Source organism: Sinohyriopsis cumingii, unplaced genomic scaffold, assembly GCF_028554795.1.
Source record: "Sinohyriopsis cumingii isolate HCF-2022 unplaced genomic scaffold, ASM2855479v2 utg002588l, whole genome shotgun sequence".
Classification (NCBI taxonomy): domain Eukaryota; kingdom Metazoa; phylum Mollusca; class Bivalvia; order Unionida; family Unionidae; genus Sinohyriopsis; species Sinohyriopsis cumingii.
The window spans coordinates 73,249-98,810 of record NW_028316249.1 but is presented as its reverse complement, the minus strand read 5'-3'; the positions used below and the strand labels follow the sequence as shown (position 1 = coordinate 98,810).

General features: G+C 33.6%; 1 protein-coding gene across 4 annotated transcripts in view; it reads left to right on the top strand.

Annotated features, from left to right (window-relative positions):
* LOC149770160 (uncharacterized) overlaps positions 1–25,258 on the top strand; it is an 81,467-nt gene extending 56,209 nt beyond the window's left edge. For 3 of the 4 annotated variants that reach the window (XM_089949301.1, XM_089949299.1, XM_089949302.1), the window contains exons 2-12: positions 4,667–4,744; positions 11,090–11,413; positions 12,693–12,823; positions 13,358–13,535; positions 14,965–15,093; positions 16,339–16,401; positions 17,698–17,832; positions 19,950–20,072; positions 21,837–21,887; positions 23,231–23,331; positions 24,450–25,258. In XM_089949301.1, coding sequence (XP_089805427.1) covers positions 4,684–4,744; positions 11,090–11,413; positions 12,693–12,823; positions 13,358–13,535; positions 14,965–15,093; positions 16,339–16,401; positions 17,698–17,832; positions 19,950–20,072; positions 21,837–21,887; positions 23,231–23,274 — 1,239 coding nt within the window. In that variant the 5' untranslated portion in view covers positions 4,667–4,683 and the 3' untranslated portion in view covers positions 23,275–23,331; positions 24,450–25,258. The remainder of the gene's footprint in view (positions 1–4,666; positions 4,745–11,089; positions 11,414–12,692; positions 12,824–13,357; positions 13,536–14,964; positions 15,094–16,338; positions 16,402–17,697; positions 17,833–19,949; positions 20,073–21,836; positions 21,888–23,230; positions 23,332–24,449) is intronic. The other variant, XM_089949303.1, reaches the window with a different exon arrangement.
* The last annotated feature ends 304 nt before the right edge of the window (positions 25,259–25,562 follow it).

Here is a 25,562-nt window from a genome sequence, read left to right as displayed (position 1 = left end):
AACCATGTTGGGATGTTTTCCTTCACGTCCGCGCTTTGACTATTAAAATCGGGGTAGTTTCCAGTCTAACCATCCATTGTCGACTCATCCTCCTACGAAGATGTGCTTCAGACTAGCTAAGCTAAACGAAGCCTACGTGAATTTGCATAGGGCCAGACACAGTCTGATACCGAAGCCGGAAGAGATAGAGAATGTGAGAATGTTAAAAGTCACTGAAGACCTGATAGAAGAGCTCTTCAGAGAATAAATGAACAGGGAGAAAGAAGAATGGACAGAGAAGTACAGACTTCAGAAACAGCAGAGAGAGCAGCAACAGCAACAACAACAGCAGCAGCAACCTGAACCTGACAGAGGCTTTGTCGATTGTCGTATCGACACCAAAGAGTTCTTCTTCTCTTTCCGAAGAAGCAGACCTATCGTCAGAAAGTCTATCGTCAGAGGACGTCGCGTTCTTAGAAACTAAAAGATCGCCCTAGCTTCAACTTCACGCAAGCAAAAAAAAAAAACAGCCCTTTTCAGGGCTACCCGCAATCTTTAGAAAAGAAATAACAATCGATTGCCTATAATAAGTTAAAACATGGAAGTGTGTGTATAAGCACATGAATTGTTTTTTTCTTAGCTAAAAAATGTGTGTGTGGGTGATTGTAAGTACGTTTGTGTGGATAGTAGATTATGATCATGTTTTTTTGCTGTTTGACGTGTGGGAATAGTAGATTTTGGATTTGATTTGACTGCTTTGCGTATGTGGATAGTATATTATTTGTTTAATGAAATTTTTTTAGAATAGAGATAGGTAGTATAAAAAAAGTGAGTGAGTGTTTCTTTTAGGTCCGCGCGTTGTTTGGTTATGATGTAGGTAATATAAATTTTGTCTTAGGGGATGTTTTCCTTCACGTCCGCGCCTTAACTATAAATTGAAAAACTAATCGTCAGTGGGGCTACTCATCGTCGACCTGTTAACGGCAAGACAATGAATACAAGGATTGTGAAACTTCTAGAACTCCAGATGCACCTGGAGTATGCCAGGCGCATAGTGAATGAGATGGCTGCAGAGGCCATAGTAGAAGACGGAAGAATAAAGAAAGAAGAGGAGGAGAGAAGACAGAGGGAAGAGGAGGAAAAGAAAATAGGAGAGAGGATGACTTACAATATACCAGAGACAGAGGATTGGGGTGCTGAAGCCAGTCATCCTCCCTCTGCGCTCCCAGTCAAAAGAGTCAACTGGAAAGATTGGAGTAGAAGATGTGTGTGTGGTGCCAGGCCTGGAAGGTGCCAACATTAACCAGGTGCCCTGGATTCAAAACAAGCAGCCCTTTTCAGGGCTACCCAATACTCTAGAAAATATATAGTAATCCATTTGCCAATGTGTGTATGTAGAGTAGTGTGAATATAAACACTGACTCTTTTTGTCCTACTGAGTGTATGTGTTTGTGTTTGTACGCGCTCAGGTACGTTTGTGTGGATAGTAGATTATTGGGTTTTGTAAGTGCTTAAGTTGGTTTGTGTGGATAGTAGATTTTGGGTTTGTTTATTGCTGCTTCACGTATGTGGATTGTAGATAATATGAAATGAGAAAAGTAGGGGATGTTTTCCTTCACATCCGCGCATTTTAAGTGATGATCTAGGTAATTTTGGGTTTTAGGGGATGTTTTCCTTCACGTCCGCACTTTAACTATAAAATCCCTCAGTGTTCGTTATTCGCACCATATCCCACTAGCCGCTAATCAATGCAAATGAATGACAGAATGTGTGCTGGGTCCAATCCCACTCAACCAAAAACATAGGCCTTACAATCAGATCGATGTGTACACAAAAGTACCTCGACCTGAGGGCCCAATCAATTAGTGTTCTGTTAACACATAAATGCCTGGAAGGAAGTGGCTCCTTTCCTTCCCTCCAGGAGTAATCAATTAGGTGCCTGTGGCATCATAAACCAGTGGTACATGCTCATTACGTAGCGCACGCCACTAAAATTCAACTCAACAACAACACAATTATTCGCGCCATTCCACGGAATAACCAAAACTAAGATGGAAGTATCCAAATTGTTTAACAATTTAAGGAATATTTACTTTTGGATGGTGGATGGGGAATATGGAGTCGAAAGGATTGAAAGAGATTGGAGGTTAAGAACAAGTCTGCACTACGTGAACGAACTAAAATTAGCCAGGGAGATAATAGAGGGATTAATTGAAGAAGAAGTGAAGAGATTGAGAGGGCTGATAAATCCCCCCTATGTCAGAGTGTGGAAAATAAAAGAGGCCATGGAGAAGGTAAAATAAGTAAGAAGGTTTTTGGAAGAGATAGAACAACGGTCAGAGTGGCCCTTTGTCAAAAGGGGTGTTGAACAATTGAAAAAAGGGGAAGAAGAGATGAGAAAGGTGATAGATGAAGTGAAGAAAATAAAGGAGAGGTGGAGAAAAGAGAGGAAAGAAGACGAAAATAGAAAGAAAAAGGAAGAACTAGAGAAACTGAACGTTAACTGGATGAAAATCCAGAACAAGTTTCGAGCCATGGGTCGGAAAATGAAAAGAGAAAGAAGAAGGGAATTTTGGCAAAAATAAGGGGATGGATAAAGAAGTTAAGGAGTTAGAAGAAGAAGAAGAAAACCAAAGGCCCTTTTCAGGGCCCGTTCATAGGTCTCCGAAAGAGATTGACTTTCATTGCCTACCCCTTTTTGTATTTTTTATTTTTTATTTTTTTTTATTTTTAAAAAAATAAAAAATAGAGACCCCTCCCTGTTTCAATTTTCGCCTGTTCCCTTTCCATAGACCCATCAGGTCGGGACCTTATTAAAATAGGGTCCCAACCCTGTTCCATTTCCCGTTGACGCTCAACAGGCCCAAGATTATTTTTTTTGCCATGTTAATTTCCCATTGACGCTATATCACCCCAGGGGTTTCCGTAATGTTAAATTTCCCATTGACGCTATATCCCCCCAGGGTGTTTTTTAATGCTAAGTCCCATTGACGCTATATCGCCCCACTTAACTACTCACATTATACACGTTGACAACTTGATAGTCTTCTTAATGTTATAAACTTGTAGCGCAGAACTAACTATTAACAAAACATCACAGTTAAATCTATCAATGTTCTTGTACCTGTAGTTTACATTATGAGTGGAAAGGTCAATTACGTTTTGTTGGATGATTTACGGAATAATAACACAAGTAGTTTATTTACTGCCTCGGTAATTGGAGAGTCAAATTCCGTTTTCGTTGGACATGAGTCACCATTTCAACTAATTCAGGTGTTCAGAGTAGTTAATACTCGTCTTCCCCTCACTGCAATGGAAACAACAATATGCAGATTGCCTCATTTGCACAAGTTTTAAGAGAATTTACCAATTAAGGTTTACACTTGTATGGTTAATATAAGGACTAATTTTGGTATATACCATGAACATCTGTGCAAATATGATAAAAATAATACCAGCTTGTCGTGCATTTAAGATTAATGTCACATTCTAATTGACTGTAAACTTTATGTATGGTTGTAAGATAAATATATGATAACGACATGGTTCATTAATCCATCATCAACAACAACACGCAAACTACTACCGCTGCCACCACTACCACCACCATCACCAACACTACAAGTACAACATATACAACTTCCTGTACTACTATTACTACCAATACTTCGTTAAAGTATAAGAAAGAAAACTCATCTTTCAGTCTGCCATCATAGGATAATTTATCTATTATATATAAACATCTAAGCTTGATCAATTTAGCTGTGTCTGTGCTTTCGGGTTTAGTATAAAAGTACTTGTGAATTACGAAAACAATTCTTGTTATCAAGTCGTTTTATCGAGCATATTTGGCTGATGAACCTATCGTTTTGTTTGTATTTTTAATAGTTCTTGCAAGGTTTCTATGCAAACAGACGTTTTAATATGTTCTGTAAGTTCGCAATATAAATTGATGGTACGGTCCTGCGTTCGTCATGTTTTCGTAAACAATAGCTAAACTCTAATAAAACGGCTATCGTATCTTCTACTTTGCTGATGGGTTGAACTGGACTCATTTTGGGCACATTTCACTTAGGGCAAACAAAGTATATTTTGGGGTGAGGGGTGGTGCAGGCAGCAGTTGCTCAAACCCTATCGTCATCATCGGTTAATACATGCAATTTAGCATTACTGGTCATAGATCGATGGAAATTAGGGGATGGTGTGTTTTCTTTTCATCTGTTTATTAGCATATGTTTATTATAACTATTACTCCTAAGATACTTGTAGAATTCGCATGAAACTTTGCAAACACATTCATCGAAAGATCTAGTTGGTCAGAAATGCAAAGAGGGCTCCTCTGATTCCAACATGGCACCCAAAGGAGCCATCTTGAAAATGTTCTAAATTGTGAACCTGAAAAAAAAATCATGAGATTTCACTAGAAGACTCCACATTATGTCTAGTTGGTCCGAAATAAAAATGATTCCGCTTGGACATACAATATGACATACTAAGGGAAGCAACACATGAAGTCCAATAGATGTTGCTAGGGAAAGCATTGATATAGCTGTTCGATTCGCCAAGGTGTAGACAGGGTTTTCGGAATCTTGGCTAGCGCGAAGATGCTTACTAGTATAACATAATAAATTTATACATTTACTAGTATAACATACCAGTTTAATCATATTAACTTTTGCAATTCCAGAATATTTATGCAAATGAATGGACGCACAAGCAATGTTTGCAGCGATTACCCTCTGCGTCATGGCGAGATCAGCAGCCGGTAAGCAGAAAATATCGCTGTGTGCTTATAAATCATGTTTATTTGATGATATTAATATATTAAATAATTATTATTTAGGATGCGCTTAAGATTTAAGATAAAGCGTATAATAGCCGCTTATCTAATTGTTGACTGTATATAGGACATTCGTGAAGGTAATTATTTCTACCTTGTTATACACGTGTAAATCAATTAAATATATATGCAAATGTTCATGGTATATATTTTATTTTGTATTGTATTGATTTGTCTCTGAGGCACCAATGTTGATCTGCAGAACATCATGTAGATCAATTTCAACTCAATAGCAAGTAAGTAAATTACATGCCTATGAACATATGCCTGTGCAATTAGTGGTTTAATTACAAGTTGCATTGCAGTAACCTGACAGACTAGTCAATGCATTGTTATCTTACCAGTGAGAGATCCGGACAGAGTGTACTATGACATCGGTGTCATCGGTTTAAGCGGGTGCATATATCAGGTTTAAATTTGTGCTTAATGGATGGATCATGGCTTTTACGAATGAACTATGCTGTTAAACTTTACAAATATGTGTTTAGCAGCACATGTCTGACCAAATGTATAACTCATGACATAATTTGTATTTATTATTGCAAATTTATAGGGAAATTTATGAAGCTTGAGACTGAATATAAGGTTTGTTCTATGTAGACAGCAACCTAACGTTTAAGAGTAAGGTATGCGTATGGTTTAGATAAAAGATGTGGAATTGATTTCTCTTCCGCATCCTAAATGTTATTTGCTCGACCGTATTCCACTTTTTATAGTATGGATTTAGTTTTGCAATTTACACGGAAATAATTTAAGTCAAAGTTTGTTTTTGACGTTTTTGTTTATTGCTTTCAGGAAGGAACTATTCATTTCAGTTTCAATTCTGCCTGTTAAATGACATGTGATTGACTTTATTCAATACCTTATTAGGCAGTTGATCCGGTTTGTTTGTACGAACACTTATAGGAAGACCTTTATTGGTTAGGAATGCGTATCAGGCTGGTTACACGTAAACGGTAGATTAAAACGTAATGTTTCAGTTTTGGTTATATACCAGTGCAGGAACTGAGCATTTCAGTTTCGCACGTATTTCGTTATGAACATTTTCCTATCTTTTCCTGATATCTTCGAACACAATTATTGTACTTACCTTTATTACAATTTATAGTGAAAAGCGTAAGAATAAGTTTCTGTTTTAAATTAGTTATCATGTCAAAGATTGAAACTCGTCTTTCTTGTTAGCCAACTTTGTGATTTATTCAGTGGATACAAGCCATTTTTTACGATCCACACCAGATGCGAGCGTGCACTTAGTATTAACTTCATTAGCTTACTCATCTCTCTATTCATATATATGTCTATTTCTCTATCATATATTTATTAGGTTATGCGTTGCTTTAAGTGAATATTCAGGTACCCAGACTTTTAGTGTCTTGTGTTTTATGGTTCCAACTGGAGAGTACTAAACTATCATTCTAAAAGTAGGGCATCATGATCTACAATTATCACTTCAACGACTTTAATTTTGTGCATGCTGTCATCGTTCCTATCACCTTTTGTGCATATTCATGTGACTTTGCTTTTAGTTTCATTATACTGAGTATTGGTTCATCAGTTAAAAGAAGGCCACGATTTCGAGCTGGTTTTAGGTTAGTTTTTAAAGCCATTTAATGGTAAGCCCACATATCGTTTTGTGGTTAATTATCAGTATTATGACACCATCAGTCCACAACTTGGTAACTGTGACACTATCGCAAGCAGTAACATAGCTCAATGTTGTTTATTTGAGATTAGTATCCAGTATGGACTAGAACAAGAACACGCGTTTGTTTGTTTATTGATCATGGTGAGTAGTAATTATCCATAATTAGAGAGTGCTTTGTTGACATTCCATGGACCCCATTTTGCCTACCTCTGCTTTCACACATGTGAACCTCCAGAGTAGGACACCTATTCTACCTGAATCAACAATACTTCATTTCCCTTTAAGTTTGAAATCTCTAGTATAACATTTACGAACAATACAATTACGATACGCCGTTTATTGGATGTATCCGAAACGTTCACCATATCGGCAGCGGTAGTCATGTTTTGTCATTAGTACAGCCTCATTAGCCTGCTTGCATTTTGCATATATATATATATATATATATATATATATATATATATATATATATATACCAGGTGCACAATCCCAGGTGGCGACAGCTTACGGTGTAGGAAACACTGTATTCAGAAATAAACAAAAACTAGCTGTGATTATCTACTTTCTGTCAGACATACAAATGTTGAGCCTCTTGGCAACATGTGAGATTACGTTAATTCATATCTAGATCACATTTTGTACTTTTATGATTCTTTTAAAATGTGGTACACATGACTGAAAACATGAATGTTGTGACTAGATAACCCTTACCCATGTATAGTTCCAGCAGAGTTATCTCTCTTAAATGCAATTGAGTACCTGGTTATGTCCATATCAAAATTAACGACCTAACATGGTTCTCAATCAGAGTGTGACTCGCATGCTGATAGAAAGTATATAATCAATATACTTTTGAAATAATCATAAAACATTTGCATTGAGTTCTATTGAAACACACATGGTGCTGTTTTACCTATATTATGTATGGAATAAATACTTTCAAAGCGCTTTTCTAATCTGCCATTCCCGGAAAATGGGGACCACGCGACATTTGGTCGATAAGATTTTTCACGGAATACTTCTAAACTTATAAAACTTAATAGACAGATGCATTATACCTTGAGCGGCGAGAAACTGCATATACATTAAGATGCAGGTATTTCAGTGGTTTCCGAAATATATGTATCGAGACTGTGACGTTTGTTGGAATATTTGCAACATATTGCGGATTTTGTTCATTTGAACACGAAATGGTAATTTTAATTGTTTTTATCAGACTCTTTTGTTGGATGCAACTGTGAATATTCTTCTTTCAATCGGGTTATACCTTTAAGTTATTCCATTACCTGGCAACGCAGGATAAAAATAGATCACCATTTTCTCAGAAATGTCAATGTTATTTAAATAGACGTAGGTGCTTATTGTAAAATACTAAATCACATTTTGTTTTATTACAAATATTCCGTTCGAAGCCTGTATATTATCGGGAGTAAGGAAAAAAAAACACTTCATTTTCATAATCAATATTGAAAGAAATAACATTACATTATTTTCTGTGCAAAACTATTGTGTCGATTTAATTATGCTTTGGTATGATATACTCGGTTGTTTACATGCCACCTTCTCATATTTAAATATACATGTAACGAAATTCATTTCATTATTGCTCTTTGTGTCATTTCGACATACTACAAATCTCCAGATTTAGCTTTTCTAGGCTCTCACGTGTATGTTCTCCAAAGAGACGAATAGCTGTTAGTTGGTTTTTATGAAATTAAGCCTTTGGTATTAAAAGAGTTAAATGGAATAGCATAACTGGATCAACTTGGTTTTAATCCAATGTCGTTTGCTGGCACTGATGAACAGAAAAACTACACTGCTTTCTTAAGATTCACCTCAATGAAATCCAAGAATGTTTCTTGATTGATAGGTATTAATATGCACTATATCAACAGATTATTATTGTCTTTGCGTAGCAGTTTTCAATTTATACAAAACTTTACCATATATAATAACAGTATGTCCTTCTTTAATTAATTTCTTTGTGATTGTTTTCACTTTTGAATGTCTATCTTTTGCATCAATAATCTTTAGTTGACCATACGTTATTTTTCTCCAGCGAAATGCAAGATATGTTAACTCTCATTGTCTTCCTTACTTTTATTCTTTTATATAAAAAGTTTGAATCTAAAACAATTGAAATGAAAGAATATTGTTTGTACTGGTGTATTTTGTTAACATATCTTCTCTTGAAATATACATATATAATATGTGTATTATGTAAGGTCTATCAATGATACACCACAGGATGTATAAATCGTTCATTAAAAGAAAACGAGGCTTGCCGAGTTTCCTTTCAATGAAAAATTGATACAACGAGTGGTATAAGATTAATGCAGCGTACATACTATATATATATTGTTTATTTATATCACATACAAATACACATATTTGCACTTTTAAAGGAGATATGCTCCGGACAACTGTGAGTTGACCGAGTGAATGAACTCCTCACGTCCCTGCGAGTGTGTCCGCTACAAACTGTAATTCTACGATTTTTCTTGGTATTCACAATCACATAATTATGCAAATTCATTGTTTTCGTTTGGATTTTCTTTTTTATTCACATTTATTAAATCAATATAAGACACACTCATGATTTAAACATGAAATATGATTTTTATGAAGAAAGTAGTGCACTAAACATAAGGTTAGCTTCTTGTACACTGAACATCTCTCAGGAATTCACCTATTTGCGTATGGAAATTAGCATGGAATAGAAACTAAGCGAAATGACAAATCAACAAGTCAACGACAGGTAATTAAACTATTTTAATATATTGACTTTTCATCTAAGTCATTATTTCTCTTTAATTAACCTTTTCAAAGACAATAACATTCTCTCTCTCTCTCCACTTTTTACGGTTTGACTAAACTTTGCCATCATTCATAGGTCCAAAAGCATAATCGTATGACACAAGCGAAAATCCCTATCCTTTGTATTTTCATGGATTTTCGCACGTATCTGGCTGCTATAATTAACAGAGAGAGAGAGAGAGAGAGACAAACAGACGGTGTTGAATGGGCGGGGCGTGGCGACCATTTTGACATTTTTATATTTAATAATTAATAATCGATTTTTAGAACATTCTAATAGGTTTAAGGAACAACAACAAAGCATTCAATACGCCACAGTATATGTTCCTCGTAACCGACAAATTTAACATATAGGCCTAGCATCGACTGGCTATTGCAGCTATGTATCATTGATATTATGAACACTGTAGATAGATCCCAAGGAAAGCGTAAGCGTTCCGTTATGACGAACCAGATTACAGTAGATTACTTGGTACAACTTCAGTTTTAATGTTTTCGTCCAGCACAATATGTTTTTCCCTCTCGCTCCAGATTTTTTGCTTATTTTATCCCTTACGCACGAGAGGGGAGAGGGAAATCGAAACATGAAAGGATTCCAATGAAATTGTGTACCATTTTTATTTCATTTAGAAAACAGGGACTATTAATCCTTTTTATCGTTATTTTCATATGTCATTTTTGATTAACAAATGTGTAGAAATCCATCATTGATCTATAGGCCTGCAGTTGAAAGAATGTTTATATATTCGTATTACTGCGCCACGGGCGGATCACAATTTGATCAACCAATATTATTGATATATCAATTTGCTATATATTTATGCCAACACTTTAAATGCCATGTTAGTTTTAACCGCATTATGCACCATTCCTGCTTTCAATCATGCAATAATGTGCAATTACACAAAGTTCCATATCTGTGTTTAAGTATTTAATAATTGCGTTATTCCTGTATACAATATAGTATTGAGGAAGTAACCTCTTTCAAAACTTTATTCAAGTAGAGGGCGCGCTGTTATGAATCACCTATAGTGCATGTATAGCGCACACTTACCATTGCAATGTCTCGTTTTAAAGCGCGCAATATCTATATTATACATATTATTTTTCCTCTTAATAATACGCAAATATAACTCAGTGACATCAAAAGTATAAACAAATTTGGTATAATATCGTTCTCGGAGAAATCTTTTTTTCCCGTAATGAACTCAAGGAACAGATTTCATGCTGTTAAGTACCGTTATTAATTTATAAAGGTGAGCTTACCGTGTTGGAAATTTTTGCGACTTCGCTGATACTGTTAAGTTACTGATGGAACCCCAGTAGTGTCAGATGCAGACGTGTAGTGTAGATCACAGAATACTTATGTACCTGTATCACTCCATGGAAAAAGTACATATTTTCACTGGAATCAATGTAGACTTGAAAAGTGAATTCCATTTACGCACTCATTTGATAATTTGCATTGCATAATACATTTTTGTATCCCATAGTTAAGTATAATTTACGAAGATAAAAGAGTGAATGTCCTTTCGAATAAAGTGACCGAGTTGTGATTGATGTTTATTAGTGTTATTATCTACTTTGCACCAGAAACATAAGAGAACCAGCATGTCCTTTATGTACGAAATGAATTGCCCTTTATACATTAGAATGATTTCGCCGCATGTATTAATTATACTTGGAGCTTATAGACAATTTTTTTTAATTGTATAGGAAATCTATATCTACATCAGACTACATTAGAATATAATCTCATTATGGAACATTTAATATTTTCACATACGTATTCTCTTTGTCCAATTTAGGCCTCATGTGGACTACAGAATCATTGTCCATTTCGTGCTGTGAAGGTCAAGACAAACTTCTGATATGGAGTTTTTCCAAAGGAGAAAACGAAATAATAAGGCAACTCCATTGGTACTACAATAAAACAACACTGATTTGTTATCATTCAGAGTCCACGGGATTTCACGTAGCACATTTGTACGAGGGAAGAGTTGAGCGGAAAGGAATAACGAATATCCTTTTGAAAAACTTGTCCTCCCTCGATACAGGGGATTATACTTTATACCCAAAATTAGCCGAAGAAGAAACGGAAAATGTGCAGACAATTTTTGTAACTGTTTATGGTGTGTATTATTGTAATACTTTAAATTTGTCATAATATAATTTCCAAAAACAGATACGAATCCCTTCATTCACTTATATTGAAACGAAGACATAGGTGCTTATAAAAATACACACCTCAATATGTCCCAAGCTCATCTTCTTGCAGAAAATCTATTCTGACAAAATCATGAATTCGTTTCAGTATCGGTATTATTTGCACATGTATCTGAAATGAGACCATACATCTTATAAAATTGTTTTAATTGAAGAGACTTTTGCTTTGTAATAGTTTTATAAAGACTGAAAATGGGAATTTGAAAGGAAACCCTTCTTTCTATAAATGTATTATTATATTCGGTCTTTTTTGCATAATTGCATTACATTACATTTCTTAACTTCTGGCATCAAGTGGTAATGAAAGAAGGGGCATGATGCAAGTGGGTTGAAACATAAAAATGTGTCAACTGCTTTTCATATTTTTAATTACACTATAATACGTAATCTGTTTTAGATCGTATTTGAGCTTAAATGTTTATGTGTTTTTATCAATTACCTATATGATTGTGTATCACTGACCACTTAAAACTTTTGAAGTTTTGTAATACCTACCAGTTAGTGAAAGGTGAGAGGGTAGTGTTGTGATTGTAGTATTTTGGAAGGGGGTAAAGTCATTATTCAACTTAAATATTAAATTATATTAGGGGTATAATGTGTTCACACGATAGTATTAAGAAAATGAACAAATTGGTCAAATTTTTGCTGGTGGGGAAAGGAATTTGTTTCATTCAAAGGAAGTAGATGGAGCTGTTAAAGTTCCCGTATAAAGCCAGCTATGGTATGATTTGGTATGGATTGTTTTCAGTATATTACATAATTCCTAATATATCTTAGTGAGTTAAAAATAATATATTAATAAAAATTCAAAACTTTTCTCTGTAAAAGGGTATAAATCTGAAGCATTAATCTTCGTGTCAAACTTACTTACTTGGGCCAAAATCCCCATTTTGCTCAAATGAATTTGTATTCTCATTTGTATGAATTTATTTAGTGTAAAAGATGTAACAGAATGTATGATAATAAAAGCCTAACTAGTATAAAAGCAGTAGTAACATCACTCTGTATATGTCAGCAATTATTAGAGTTGTATTTGTAAGATAAATATTGAACTAAATATGTATTTAAAGCACTTTAGCAGTGGACGATTGCTGTTAATTTTCTTAGAATACTTCAACTGACTTTCTATTTTTAAGTTCTTTTTCAATTTAAATAGTTTAACTACGCTTTGTCTTTTTTTCACAGACACACCAAAACGCGAATGTAAACCAGCTATTAAAAATCATTCTAGAAGTATCTTGTCTTGTTCAGCAAATCCTTGTGGAAGACCACCGTTTTTGACAGAATGGAGAATTTTAGGAATACGAGAACCTGTGGTATAGCTTTCAAAATTTTGTACCAGAATACCACCAATAATATCATATGTAATAAGTAAACCATTCGAAAACATTGCGGTTTTAAATAATAAAAAGGAAACATTTTGAGAAAATAAGAATCGATAAGCAATAAAGACGCCTAGCTCTAATCTGTGAGATATCATGACTTTATGCAGTTTCAACATTTACATTACGCATATATTTTTATCTTAGAAGTCTTCGTAAATAAAAGAGGTATTACACATTTATCTTGCTTGAATCGGCTGTACTATAGTAATTAGATCTTTCACGATTTTACCCACGCTTTTCCTTTCAACTTTCAAGAATGAAACTAATGATGCGTGAATTACGAATTCCAGTGTATATAACTCCATCACTGATGATAATTTGTTTACATTGTATTATTGAAGCAAACACTTGCAATGTTATTTCCTAAGCGCTATTCTATCTATATAGCGTCTTTCTTGGTACCATAATTCTATAGTCGTTATAGCTATACAGCTTTTGTGTGTCAATGTTTATATGTCTTTGCAGAGCAATGAAAGTTACTTGAAAGTCAATTCTTCATGGAATGCTGAACACGTGTTCTGCTGCCCACAAGGACCAATTACGCACTGTCATATTGGGAATCAGACTGACCTTTGCACAGCAGTTTCCATTTTCTCCTCAGACAGAAACATGTTGTTGAATGAAGATCTTCCTGACTTAAAGGGTTTTTTGAATTGACGTATTTATTTTAACCGGTTTTGCATATTTATTTACAACCAAACGGAAGTGTGTAGGTGATACAGTGTGACGAGGACGATCACCATCATCTTCTCAGACCGATCTCATGTTAAACGACTATAGCAAAATATTGCCCTTCAAATGCCAGATTCACACAATTTGACAATTATGAAACAATGTCTGCATACCTTGCCAAACTTCCGTACCTAATGTAATTAGTAATTATACGGTATAAGTTTACATTCACTTATGAAACTTGTGATTCGATTGAACTTGGAAACATTATATTAATAAAGGAACTGATAGTGGCAGTTTCAACTGCTTGTATGGTAATAACATCACATATTTTCTGTACTTAATTATGAATGCTAAAGTGGTAAATTTCGTTCGAATACACATTTATTAAATAAATAAAATGAGGCACAGGCACTTTCTTAAAATCCCAAACTGAAACGAAACAAAATACTGTGCTATGTCAAAAATAATAACTAAGTATTGTGCTGAAAACAGCAGGTCACTATAAATGATATCTCACGATAGCCCAAACAAATTAATTTTTTCTCCATAATTTAGACAAGCAAAGATGCTTAAGGGTACGGCATGGGAACTTTGCGTTACTTTATTTGAAACTACACTCCATAAATATCGAGCGTCGTTTATGAATTTTCTATTCTGCTTTATGGCTAGATGTTTCGACTTTGGATGTAAATAAATGTTGGCATTAACATGTGTTAATGTCCCATTGCTCATCAACCATTATCGCCGAAAAAAACCTGACACAAAATATAATTTTGACAAAGTTTATTCGGTCATGGAAAAAAGACCAAAACGTAACGAACCTGATGATCGAGAAAACAAGCAACAAGCAAGATCTCAAAAGGGAACGATGTCAGAATTGAGTTAGAAATCGTTTTATTATCATTTCAAACATTAATGTAGACCTTTCAATTGCTAGAGTAAAATTCATTTGAGGGCTGGGCTTGTCTACTTCGACAGGTATGAAAAGTACACATCATATTGACCTATGATATTAGATCACCACACAGTCTAAGAAACCATATTCCACGATCTGTTCGATCTCACGGTTCTTTAATACGAAATGTAAGATCACCAGTTATTACTGCAACAGTAGCTTTTGTTAAGAAGCAAACTGTATATCTGTATAGATGCCGAAGCAACAGCCTTAGGAAAATGCTGACGGAAAGCAGTAAATCCGTAGGAAAACCTATCTTACATAATATTTAAATATGGTTTCTCACTACATTTCAGTTTAAATAATGATGCTCACATTATTACGTTTTTCGTATATATGCCAAGTTAATAATTTAAAAGATCAAAATATAAGCAAATTCCCTTTTTATTTCCAAGTTATATTTTAGTTCTTGTAATTTATGAGAAATATTTTGTTTATTTAGCTCCACCACAGTCGGATACAGAAAACAAGGACCATGCGATGTTTGTAGCGATCATTTCAGTTTTGTTTGTGCTGAGTATTGTTCTTGTCATCGCCTTTATATGGTACATGCGGAGAAAAAAAAAGTTAGGTAATTTCTTTATTATGATTGGTTTTTAAACTTATTGGTTAATTCGTGCTTTATTTTAAATGTTCACAAAACTCTAGCGTGCATTTTAGGATTTCAATCATTTTACTGATTTCGGTTGCTTTTCAAGTATTTTGATGAAGAACGCACATTGGTGTAACATAGGTAATGGTAGAGTCTGATAAATGCATTTTATTATTGAAGCAAAGTCACGCTGCACAAAACACAATGCTTTATATAGTATCACTCATTCTTATTAAAATGGACCGCTCCGAATAGCTTGAGCGTCACCCTATGATGATGGAGGACGCAGTTTCATCGCTAGGCGTCCATAATTAAGAGGTTAGTATTATAACTAGTCGGTCTGGTGAAAGGATAATGTGACTGGGTGGGATAACATGCTACATGTTTGTGGCATGATGCCCCAGTGTTAAACATCACTATAAATTGCCACACATACATCACTGGGAAACGACTAAAAATTTATAAAAGTACGTTTCAAATCCAAATCACACACACTCTTATTAAATTGTCAGTATATCTTCAAACATTTCCTGAGTCCACGTTCATAGATTCAGGGGAAGCAACTAATATATATGTGTGTGTGTGTGTGTGTGTGTGTGTGTGTGTGTGTGTTTTCCTTATATTGAATTGAATCTATCGGATTCACAGAAATTAAGTTTTGTATTCACTTATTATAGTTTAATTACAAAAATTTAATACTGAAAGTCATTACCTTATTATGATTTGACAAGATTGCACTTATGAGGTAGGTAAGAACATCTCGTGCCTATCTGAGAAATGTAGTACCGAATTAGTAGCAAATACCATGTCATAAATACACATGTATTAAGTATAATAAATATTTTAGAAATTGGCAGGTAATAATATTCAAAATTTCAACACGTGTTTACAATACAATTGTACACTTTAATTAAACATCAAGTACATTACTTCATATTATTTTACTTGAACGCGCCTTGCAAGGCAGATATCGCATCACATGACAAGATATTTGCTGAAAGAAATCTAGAAATAGAACGATATTAATATGCTAATATTTTTTTATTTAAACAGTTCTTAAAATACATATCAGATAAATATGTTACTTAAATTATATAAAAACATATATTTTTATTAATGTAAACTCAAACAGGTCCTAAATTATTCCTGACTGAATCAAGTATAATTATGCTGAAATATAATTATCATAGGTCATTCTAATTGTAGTAAACATTTTTTCCATAGTTGCAAAAGTGGTGGAACACCCCATGGAAATGCAGACTCTTCAAAGTGTAACTGAGTCAACAGGTTTGCTTCTAAACTGAACTCTTTCATATAACTATTCTGACTAGAAAACCATATTTTTAACCTAATAACTCTGGAGAAAGTAGATATGAATTTTTAAAATATTCGTAGTGTATAAAGAAATATTCTAAATTCTGATTAACACTGTTGTACCTCCAAAAGACAGCAGTGAGCTTTCATAAAATATAGTAGGCATATTAAATGTGGTATGAGCCTTGTCCTTTACTGTGCCTCTAACTGATACTCCTGTCTTTTCATAAGTACTTACAAACTGGGAAGTAACTGTTTGAAATGGTAAAAGTGTCTTCTGGCTTTGTTATGTACACATACAGGCACACAGACACGTTTGGTTTATATATACAATAGCTGAAGTGAGAAATAAAGTTATAAACATCAACTAAATATAATTTTCATTGAAGGTGATAAATTGTAATCTCGTTCTTTTACAATGACAAAGTTTCTTTTTAAACAGAACTTATTTATATGGTCCAGTTTTATACGGAAATCATGCATCTTTGATGACGATGTAAACATTTGTTAACGTACCTTCTCTTCAAAGAGTTGTATGCAGTCATACATATAAAACACATTACTATATTATTAGGTTTAGATTTGAAATTATTGTCGATAGAAAAAATATGTCGTCACATTAGAAATGCTCATATTGAAGCATAAAAAGCTGGGCAATTTTACATCGCGATCAGATTATTTATGACTATCTGCAATACCCCTAAATAAAATCTATAGTTTTAAACATATTTTTTTTGCAAAACAGTGATTATTAAAATGGTTTCAAAATGTTTGTAATTTACTCTCATGCATTTTGTATTATACTTTGTTTTATTGTTGCCTGTGTCAGTTTAAATGAGGCTATGACTACTTTGAGTATATCATGCTCATTTCAAGGCCTTGAATGAGTTTGGTGTATGAAGGAAATAATCAATCACTAGACAATATGTTCCAAACTCTTTATTTGTAAGTGATGCAATTTAGAAGAAAATTATACAATTTCTAATAAAGTTTATTTTCTCGACAAGTTTTAATATCACTGACAATCGCTAGTCTTCTCGATATGTCTTTCATCCAGAAGAAAATTTAGTGCTAAAGGGTTAACTTGTCTCAACAAGGAAATATACTACAGTTAGACATATAAAAGCATAATTCACACGCAAGTGACTTTTTCCAGAACTACAGTTTGTGGTTTAGTTATGGTTGTGATAAGGCAGTTTTAGTTTTCCCGAACAGCCACACTTTGCATTGATGTATGGTTAGTTTGTATCAAGCAGTGTTTACTTTCAGATCGTGAATTGCGTGAGAGAAATCTGAACCAGAAGCTTCAAATAGTGAACAACATCAATTTGGATTCAGATTTTTTCAAGAGCATGTTCGATTCTCATAACCGGTTATCAACAGACTTACACGCTTTAAGAAAAGGTATTTACTTTGTTGTTACGTTGTTGTGAAAGTTCTAAATCTGTAATTCTGATTACTGAAAATGCTTTGGAGGAATCATTCAATTTCTTGAACGTGTTTGTAATGTAATGGGAAACCTATCAGATAAAACATTTTAATATTTACAAATACCACTTTCAAACAACTATTATATGTATATATATATATATATATATATATATATATATATATATATATATATATATATATATATATATGCGCGTGATACTCAAGAAACGAAGTAAAGAAATACATTAGGAAACTGAAAGGCTAGTATGACTGCATCACCTAAATGATTTGGTGGGCAAAAGAGTGCCATTTCTTTGATCAAGAAAAGTAATGAATAGTAACATAAGTTACCGGTGATGCATGTTGTTTATTACAACGTTAGAAAAAACATGCCTCAGGTATTTCTAATGTTTGTTGCGTATAGCCTGTTTGAATCGCAGTGAACATACTAAAACAACTAAATTTCTGTCTTTGAGATTTAAATCTCAAACATGTATCTTACAGATCAGCTAAAATTATGATTACAAACACGATATATCAAGGGTTACGTTGTTGAACATCATATGTTAATTAGATTATGTGCTCGAAAATTTAAAATCTATAACAACTTGTTTATTTTGGTACGATACAAACAAGTTATGTAATGAAGTGTGCATACATCTACATTATCATTGAATGAATGTTTTAATAGTCAGGATGTAAATACTAAGTATCTTTCCACAAATGCGCAAGTGCCGCTGCCGTTTCAGAGTCATAGTTCCCATGAATTTCATCCTGATAGCTCAAGCTATAGTTATTAAATAGATGATCTATGTGTGATTACCTTTTATGCCTTAAAACACGGCAGTAGTTTATTATTTTGATTCCTAATTCATTAATTCATCGATATTTAGCTCTGATGTTAATAGACAAACAGAGAACATGGCGTGGCATATTGACTCTGGTCCGTTCGTCCATCCGTTAGCACATGTTTGTTGATAATACTCTTCGTAAAATTAATTCGGGGACTGCGGTGAAACTTTACATAGCATGGCCTACCTGGTTCTAAATGAAAATGGTGCAGCTCAGACAATGAGTGTAACTACCACACCATTCATCAAAGTAAGTTTGTTATCGCTAGTCATGCTGAATGGAAAGACATTGACAAGAGATTTTCACTGCAAGGCATCTAATTATGTTTAGTTTTTGTAAATGAACGTTGTGCCTCTCAGATAGCTAAGACCGCCGCCACAGTTGCCATCTTGTTTCACTAATAGAACTTTTATTGTGTCTAGTTGGTCCTAATATAAACAAGTAACAAGGAAAATAATTGCTGCTTTGAAAAACAATATGTCCACCATGGCAATCATTTTCTAAATCTCCTAAAGAACACAAGGTACTGTTAACAGGAGTTGTCTCAAAAAGTCTCCTAGCGGTGTCTATTCAATGCACATGTAAGTCATCTAATGACCAATATGATCCCCATGACAGTTGTATTGTCAATCTTGTTATCAAAAACCCTCACAGCCTTCTACCAACCATTACTAGAGAAAATTAAATGGTTTTCGTCAGTCGATAGAGAAGGTCTCTGTCACTTTCTGTCTTACTGTCTGTCTGTCTCTCTCGATTTATCTATAAATAATATATAAAAAGATCGATAGCACTTATCATTAAAGCAGACAATACAATTTAATTGGATTTTCCTACATCTGCCTATCGCTCTACAGATTGAAGGATAGATCTCTCTTAAAACCAAGTATATTTCCTCTCTCTAACGGTATGTCTGTCTCTTTAGCTATTTATAGAGGAATGAAATGTTCATCTTTAAGTGGTATAACAGTACAACTGTATATATTGTATTTTATAACGAATGCAACAAAATCGATCTATCATGGATCTCTAGTTTTTACTTTAGGCTAGTAGAAACGTCGCTAATTATAAATTAAATAGCAATATATTTGTGAGGTTACACAAATATTAAGAAGGATATGAATAGTTCAGAAGATTATCAAAACCATATCCACGTTACCTTATTTATTTTTAAACATTCATTTAATGAAAAATTTATATTCTCCTTTGTCATGATACAGTACTTTGATTCATTCATATAGAAAATACAAAACTCCAAAGCCAGTTGTACCGTCTAGAGCACTCATTGCAGTTTCGAGACAGACAGATTGTCAATGATGCATGGAAGGAGATGACAGTTATGGTACACAGAGATAACAATGATGGTAAGTAAAAAATCTGTCTAGTCACGCTCACATCAATACACGTGTATACACGTGTGGATTACTAACTTTATTCAGAAACACTCCTATCAAACTTAGAATTTGACAGAATATGTACTTATGTTTGTATACAGATAAATGCCAGGCTCTGAATGCGATTTGATATTCAAAATATTTCTCATGTTCTACATATACTACACAGATTGAATATATTTTTATTTACTTATCTATTACATACATTTGCTCTTGTATTTGAATCAAAGTTTCAATTCAGGCTTATTTGTATTCATGTGTTTCATCGGTATTCAATGAATATCTCAATTAATTTGTACGTAATATTACTGTTTCTAGAACGTCATTAACACCGTTGGAAACGTAGTAAAGATGTATGATTCTCTGCTAAATTTGATGCCGAGAGAACAAAGTGCACATCGTCACCAATAATAAATAACGGCAAAATAACATTATTTCGATACAACTTAATTCTTACATTACAGGGACAGATATATTTTTTAAAATCATGTTAGAGGTGAAATTATCTATCTATCTATCTATCTATCTATCTATCTATCTATATATATATATATATATATATATATATATATATATATATATATATATATATATATATATATATATATATATATTACTTAATAAAACAAAATAACAAATATCCATGCTTTCTTCCTTCAATCGCTTTCGCATCATCTTTATGGATGCATGGATGCTCTTCAGGTAATAACGTCATTCCTTTAATTTCTCGAATGATGTATGCACTTGAAGAGAATCCATAAAGATGCTGAGAAAGCACTTGACGTAATTAGGCATGGATATTTTTATGATCTTCTGTTACATTAATTAATTTTTCCATGTAACATCAGGCACATAGATTTATTCATATATATATATATATATATATATATATATATATATATATATATATATATATATATATATATATATATATATATATATATATATATATATATATATATAAATGAGTATAAATGAGACTGATAATGTACAACAATACTGTCCATGTTCGATTTGAAAGATATTGAATTTAGTCTGGTACATATACGTTCAAATCTAATTAATCGAATAGTGCATAGCAGGTGTTGATTTTGTCACAGCAAAGATGGTTCAGCAGACTAATATTGTTCCAACATATTTATAATTGGTATTTTGGACTATTCTGATAGATGAGATTTGAAGTAAAAGTTTCTGGTCGGCTAAAGAAGACGATACTTAGATGATACTTATATTTATATAAGAAACCGCTCCGGTGGCCTAGTGGTTAGAGCGTCCGCCTCGGATGCGGGAGGTCGTGGGTTCGATCCCCGGCCGAGTCATACAAGAGACTTAAAAAATGGTACTAACAGCTGCCTCGCTTGGCGTTCAGCATTAAGAGGTTAGGGTTAGGACTGGTCGGCATGGTGTCAGGATAATGTGACTGGGTGGGACATCATGCTACATGTCTGCGGCCTGATGCCCCAGTGCTAGACATCACTATAAACTGCCACATTGCGGACATCATAGCGATATGACTGAAAAATTGTTAAAGCTACGTTAAAAATAAAAATCACATCACATATTTATATAAGAACCGTGCAAAAAATGATCACTAATTTATTTTCCAAATTTGCTTACTGTTGTGAAGTACAACCTATTTCATCATTTTGCCTTTTTATGATTTAGTAATTCATTTGTTTGAAAAAGATAAACACCAAACCAATTTTATAGTTAGTGTATATTGATATCGTACAGATGATACAGACACGTCAGCTGGGATGACTGATAATGAAGACGCTATTTCAGGTTTGCATTTATAATCTTGTTTTGCTTATTGGTTTTGGTGTCTACCTCTAGTATTGGTATTTATCACTGTTTATTTCTTTTAAATTTGGAATAGTGAATTATGCATATTATACGATTAACCTTAAGAGGTCAAAAAGGTTTTCGGTTAAAAATTAAACTGAAAACAAGTTACTTTCCAAAGTCTAACGAATTAAAAATTATCCGACCTAGTTCTTAACAGTATTGTGTGCATTTGTTAAACAACTTGATATCAGTCTTGGACGATCACCAATTAAAAGTATGTGTATTTGTGTCTAGCCAAGGGAACAAATGAAATAAGATAACATACAACATAGAAAGTTAGTACTTACCATACAAATTTGATATTCATTTAATTATATGAAATCATTCCAAACAGAGGAATAGCAATTAGTTTAAAATTAGCAGATATATCTCCTGCATTTGACTTCTTAGCATGACCTCATTCTATAATGGCTTTATAATTTTTTATTCGTATTAATGTAAGTGAGTGTCCTATACCAAACTCAAACATCGAATTTAAATTATCTTCATGGACATACATTTATTGTGATATATACATGAAGCACTTTGCGTATTATTTTAGGGCATTAATGTGAAGTATACAACACAAAAATAAAATATAATTTAATAAATATTGCAAACGCAATAGTGCATTATACCGTTATTGCACTACCATCTCATGTGGAAAGATCATTTAGAATGTGTCTCAGTCAGAGACGACAAAACTAAGATATAAATCAAACACTTTCTAGCGAACAGAGCACAAAATAAGTATTTGACATATTATTTGACGTTCATGCGAAATAAGAAATAAAAAACTATGCATCATGCTAAATATTGCACGTATACACTACGGATGGTCCTATTTATAACATATATTTTACATGCATATTGTGTTATTGTATGTCAAATACCCATATCATAATTTGCTATTTTGTAATATTTAAATAATTACATGACTAATGACGCCGTAAAATAATAAAATACGAACAAGTGAGGACGAAGGCATCTTTGAGGTGTGGCAGTACAAATCGCAGCTTAAATAAAATAAAATCAGAATATTTCATGTGATGTATACAGTTTTGCTTGTTACAAAGGTATTGATATGAAATTATTCGAGTTGTGTTTTTAATCTCGAACAGAGCATTTACTGAGGATTTTAATTTATGTCAGAACAGAGTTATTGTGTTCCAAAATAATCCTTCAAATCGAATTGGGCTGGCTTTTTAAGAAACAATGTCATCCGACAGGACCTTTTGTATTGATAACAAATTCGGTATTATTTATTCATTATTCTGTTTGTAAAATTATTCTGCCTGTAGATGCCGAGACATACACGTATAACGGTATGGGTTTTGTAACATGAAGAAAACCTTCACCTTTTGTGGACTGAAGCTGTGTTTAAAGATTGAAACCAATGAAGGTAAGTGATATGACAACATGATAAATATCAGCTTACTTTTGAATTTAGTTGGCATGCCTTATATTATGTCTGTATGCCGATATATATGGGTTTAGCTGACTTGAAAATGTGTAAAGTCGATAACTTTTATAGATGATATTGGCAGTAGTGCTTCAAAAATGTGCAAAATATCAATGTAAAATATCATAACTAATCAAATTCATTTGGTGGTGGGGGGGGTCTTCAAAAAGAGCTTTATTTAGCATAATATTTTCCCAAGACTCATTATGGGGCCGAGGGTGGGAATTATGATCCTTGGTCATATAGTTACTGATTTAAAATGTAATATAAATATCTGAAGAAATCAGTATAGCAGTCAAAATTGTACAAAATTAATGTTATCATAATTACATTTGATTCATATATTCGACGTATTGCGAGAGAAAGAGGGATAAACGGCTTGTGCCTTGATACAATAAAAAAGAAGTTCAAACTTCATCAACATCAGTAATTTCCACAGTAAACCATGGGTATGTTATTCAGAGATTAGTATCTATCTATGTATCTATCTATCGATCTATCTATCTATCTATCTGCATGTCTGTATGAGTGTGTGCGTGAGAGAGCGATATAGTGAGTTAGTGAGAGTGTGTGATTGTGTGTGTGTGTAATTTGGATTTTTAACGTAGGTTTAACAATTTATCAATCATATCGCTACTATGTCTGCATGTGCCAGTTTATATTGGTGTCTAGCATTGTGGCATCATTCCGCAGAGATTAAGTGTGGTGTCTCACTCAGTCACACTATCCTGACATCAGGCCGACCAGTCCTAGCACTGACCTCTTCATCCTGAGCGCCTAGAGATGCAGCTGCTAGTACCACTTTTGTATAAGTCTTTGGTATTACTCGGGTTGGATTCAAAAAGCGACCTCCCACAATCGAGGCGGACGCTCTAGTCACTTGGCGACCGGGGCGCTCGATCAATCGATCAATCGATCGATCAATCGAGAGATAGAGAGAGAGAGAGAGAGAGAGAGAGAGAGAGAATAATGTCAGAGAGATTAACATTGCGAAATATTTGCAATTCACTCTGGTATCATGCACTTTTTATTTTAATTGTTTCTTTAAATGTTTACAGAATCGATCTGGTTGGATATCTCCAATTATTTCCGTGCCAGCGTGATTAACACTGTCCAACAATGAGCCACATCACTACATTCCGAATGTTCTGTAGAAAACAGGCAAAGTACATTTGGAGTGGAGAGGAATATAACAATTTAGGGATTATTTTTATCCGCTGGTCAGATATAATGTATTATGTTTGACAGTTTTGATTTTGCGAAATGAATTTAGACTTCATAGAAGTCTACCTTGACACGATTTTCGTTGCAATATAATAACCCGCATATCCAGGAATCACGGGGAACCTCTTCTGAAAGTTGCTGCAACCGTTAAAGTAGAAACATGTGGTACTAATTAGAGTATCAGAGGTAAAGAATACAATTTGTAATCTGAGGTTGATAATTCTGAACATATTTCACAAAGGAAACGCACATAGTTAAATAAGACTGCAACATCTGTGCCGTCGCAACATATAGCAAAATCTATTACACGGAATGTGACGATGATACTGGGACACAAAGTGAAATCAATACGAACTAGACATCAAAAACTGGTAAGGAATTCAGCATTCCAACTACGATTCTTGTACCTATTGGTTCAGCAAATTCAATTGTAATGTGCACTGACCGTTGAACTTTGTTCAATAATGGCCTGCTTAAGACCTTATGAACTCTTTGTTTTGTCGATGTCTGTAACGAACCCGTGTTTATTGTTTGTAATTATTTATCCTGTTCTTCATTTTGTCTTTTTGATCTTAACCACTGAATTTTATTTGAATGAATAAAAAGTTCTGAATCTTTTATGTACATAATTGAAGTATCGATATATACATTGTGGAATTTTTTATTTATTGCAAATTTATCATGGCATAGCTATGATGGTTATTATTATTATTATTATTATTATTGTTATTATTATTATTATTATGTCATCATAACTCGTTGATAATGCACAATCAGCATTAAGTAATATTTTGCAATGCTTACACTTTTTACATATATTTCTATCTAATTTGACACCCATTTAGATTACCCTATATTGTTACTGTTGCTATGTTTAACACGGGAATCCATATTGCTATGATTTTAACTAGGGTTAGTTGCAAATCTCGTTTGGCATGATAAGAACC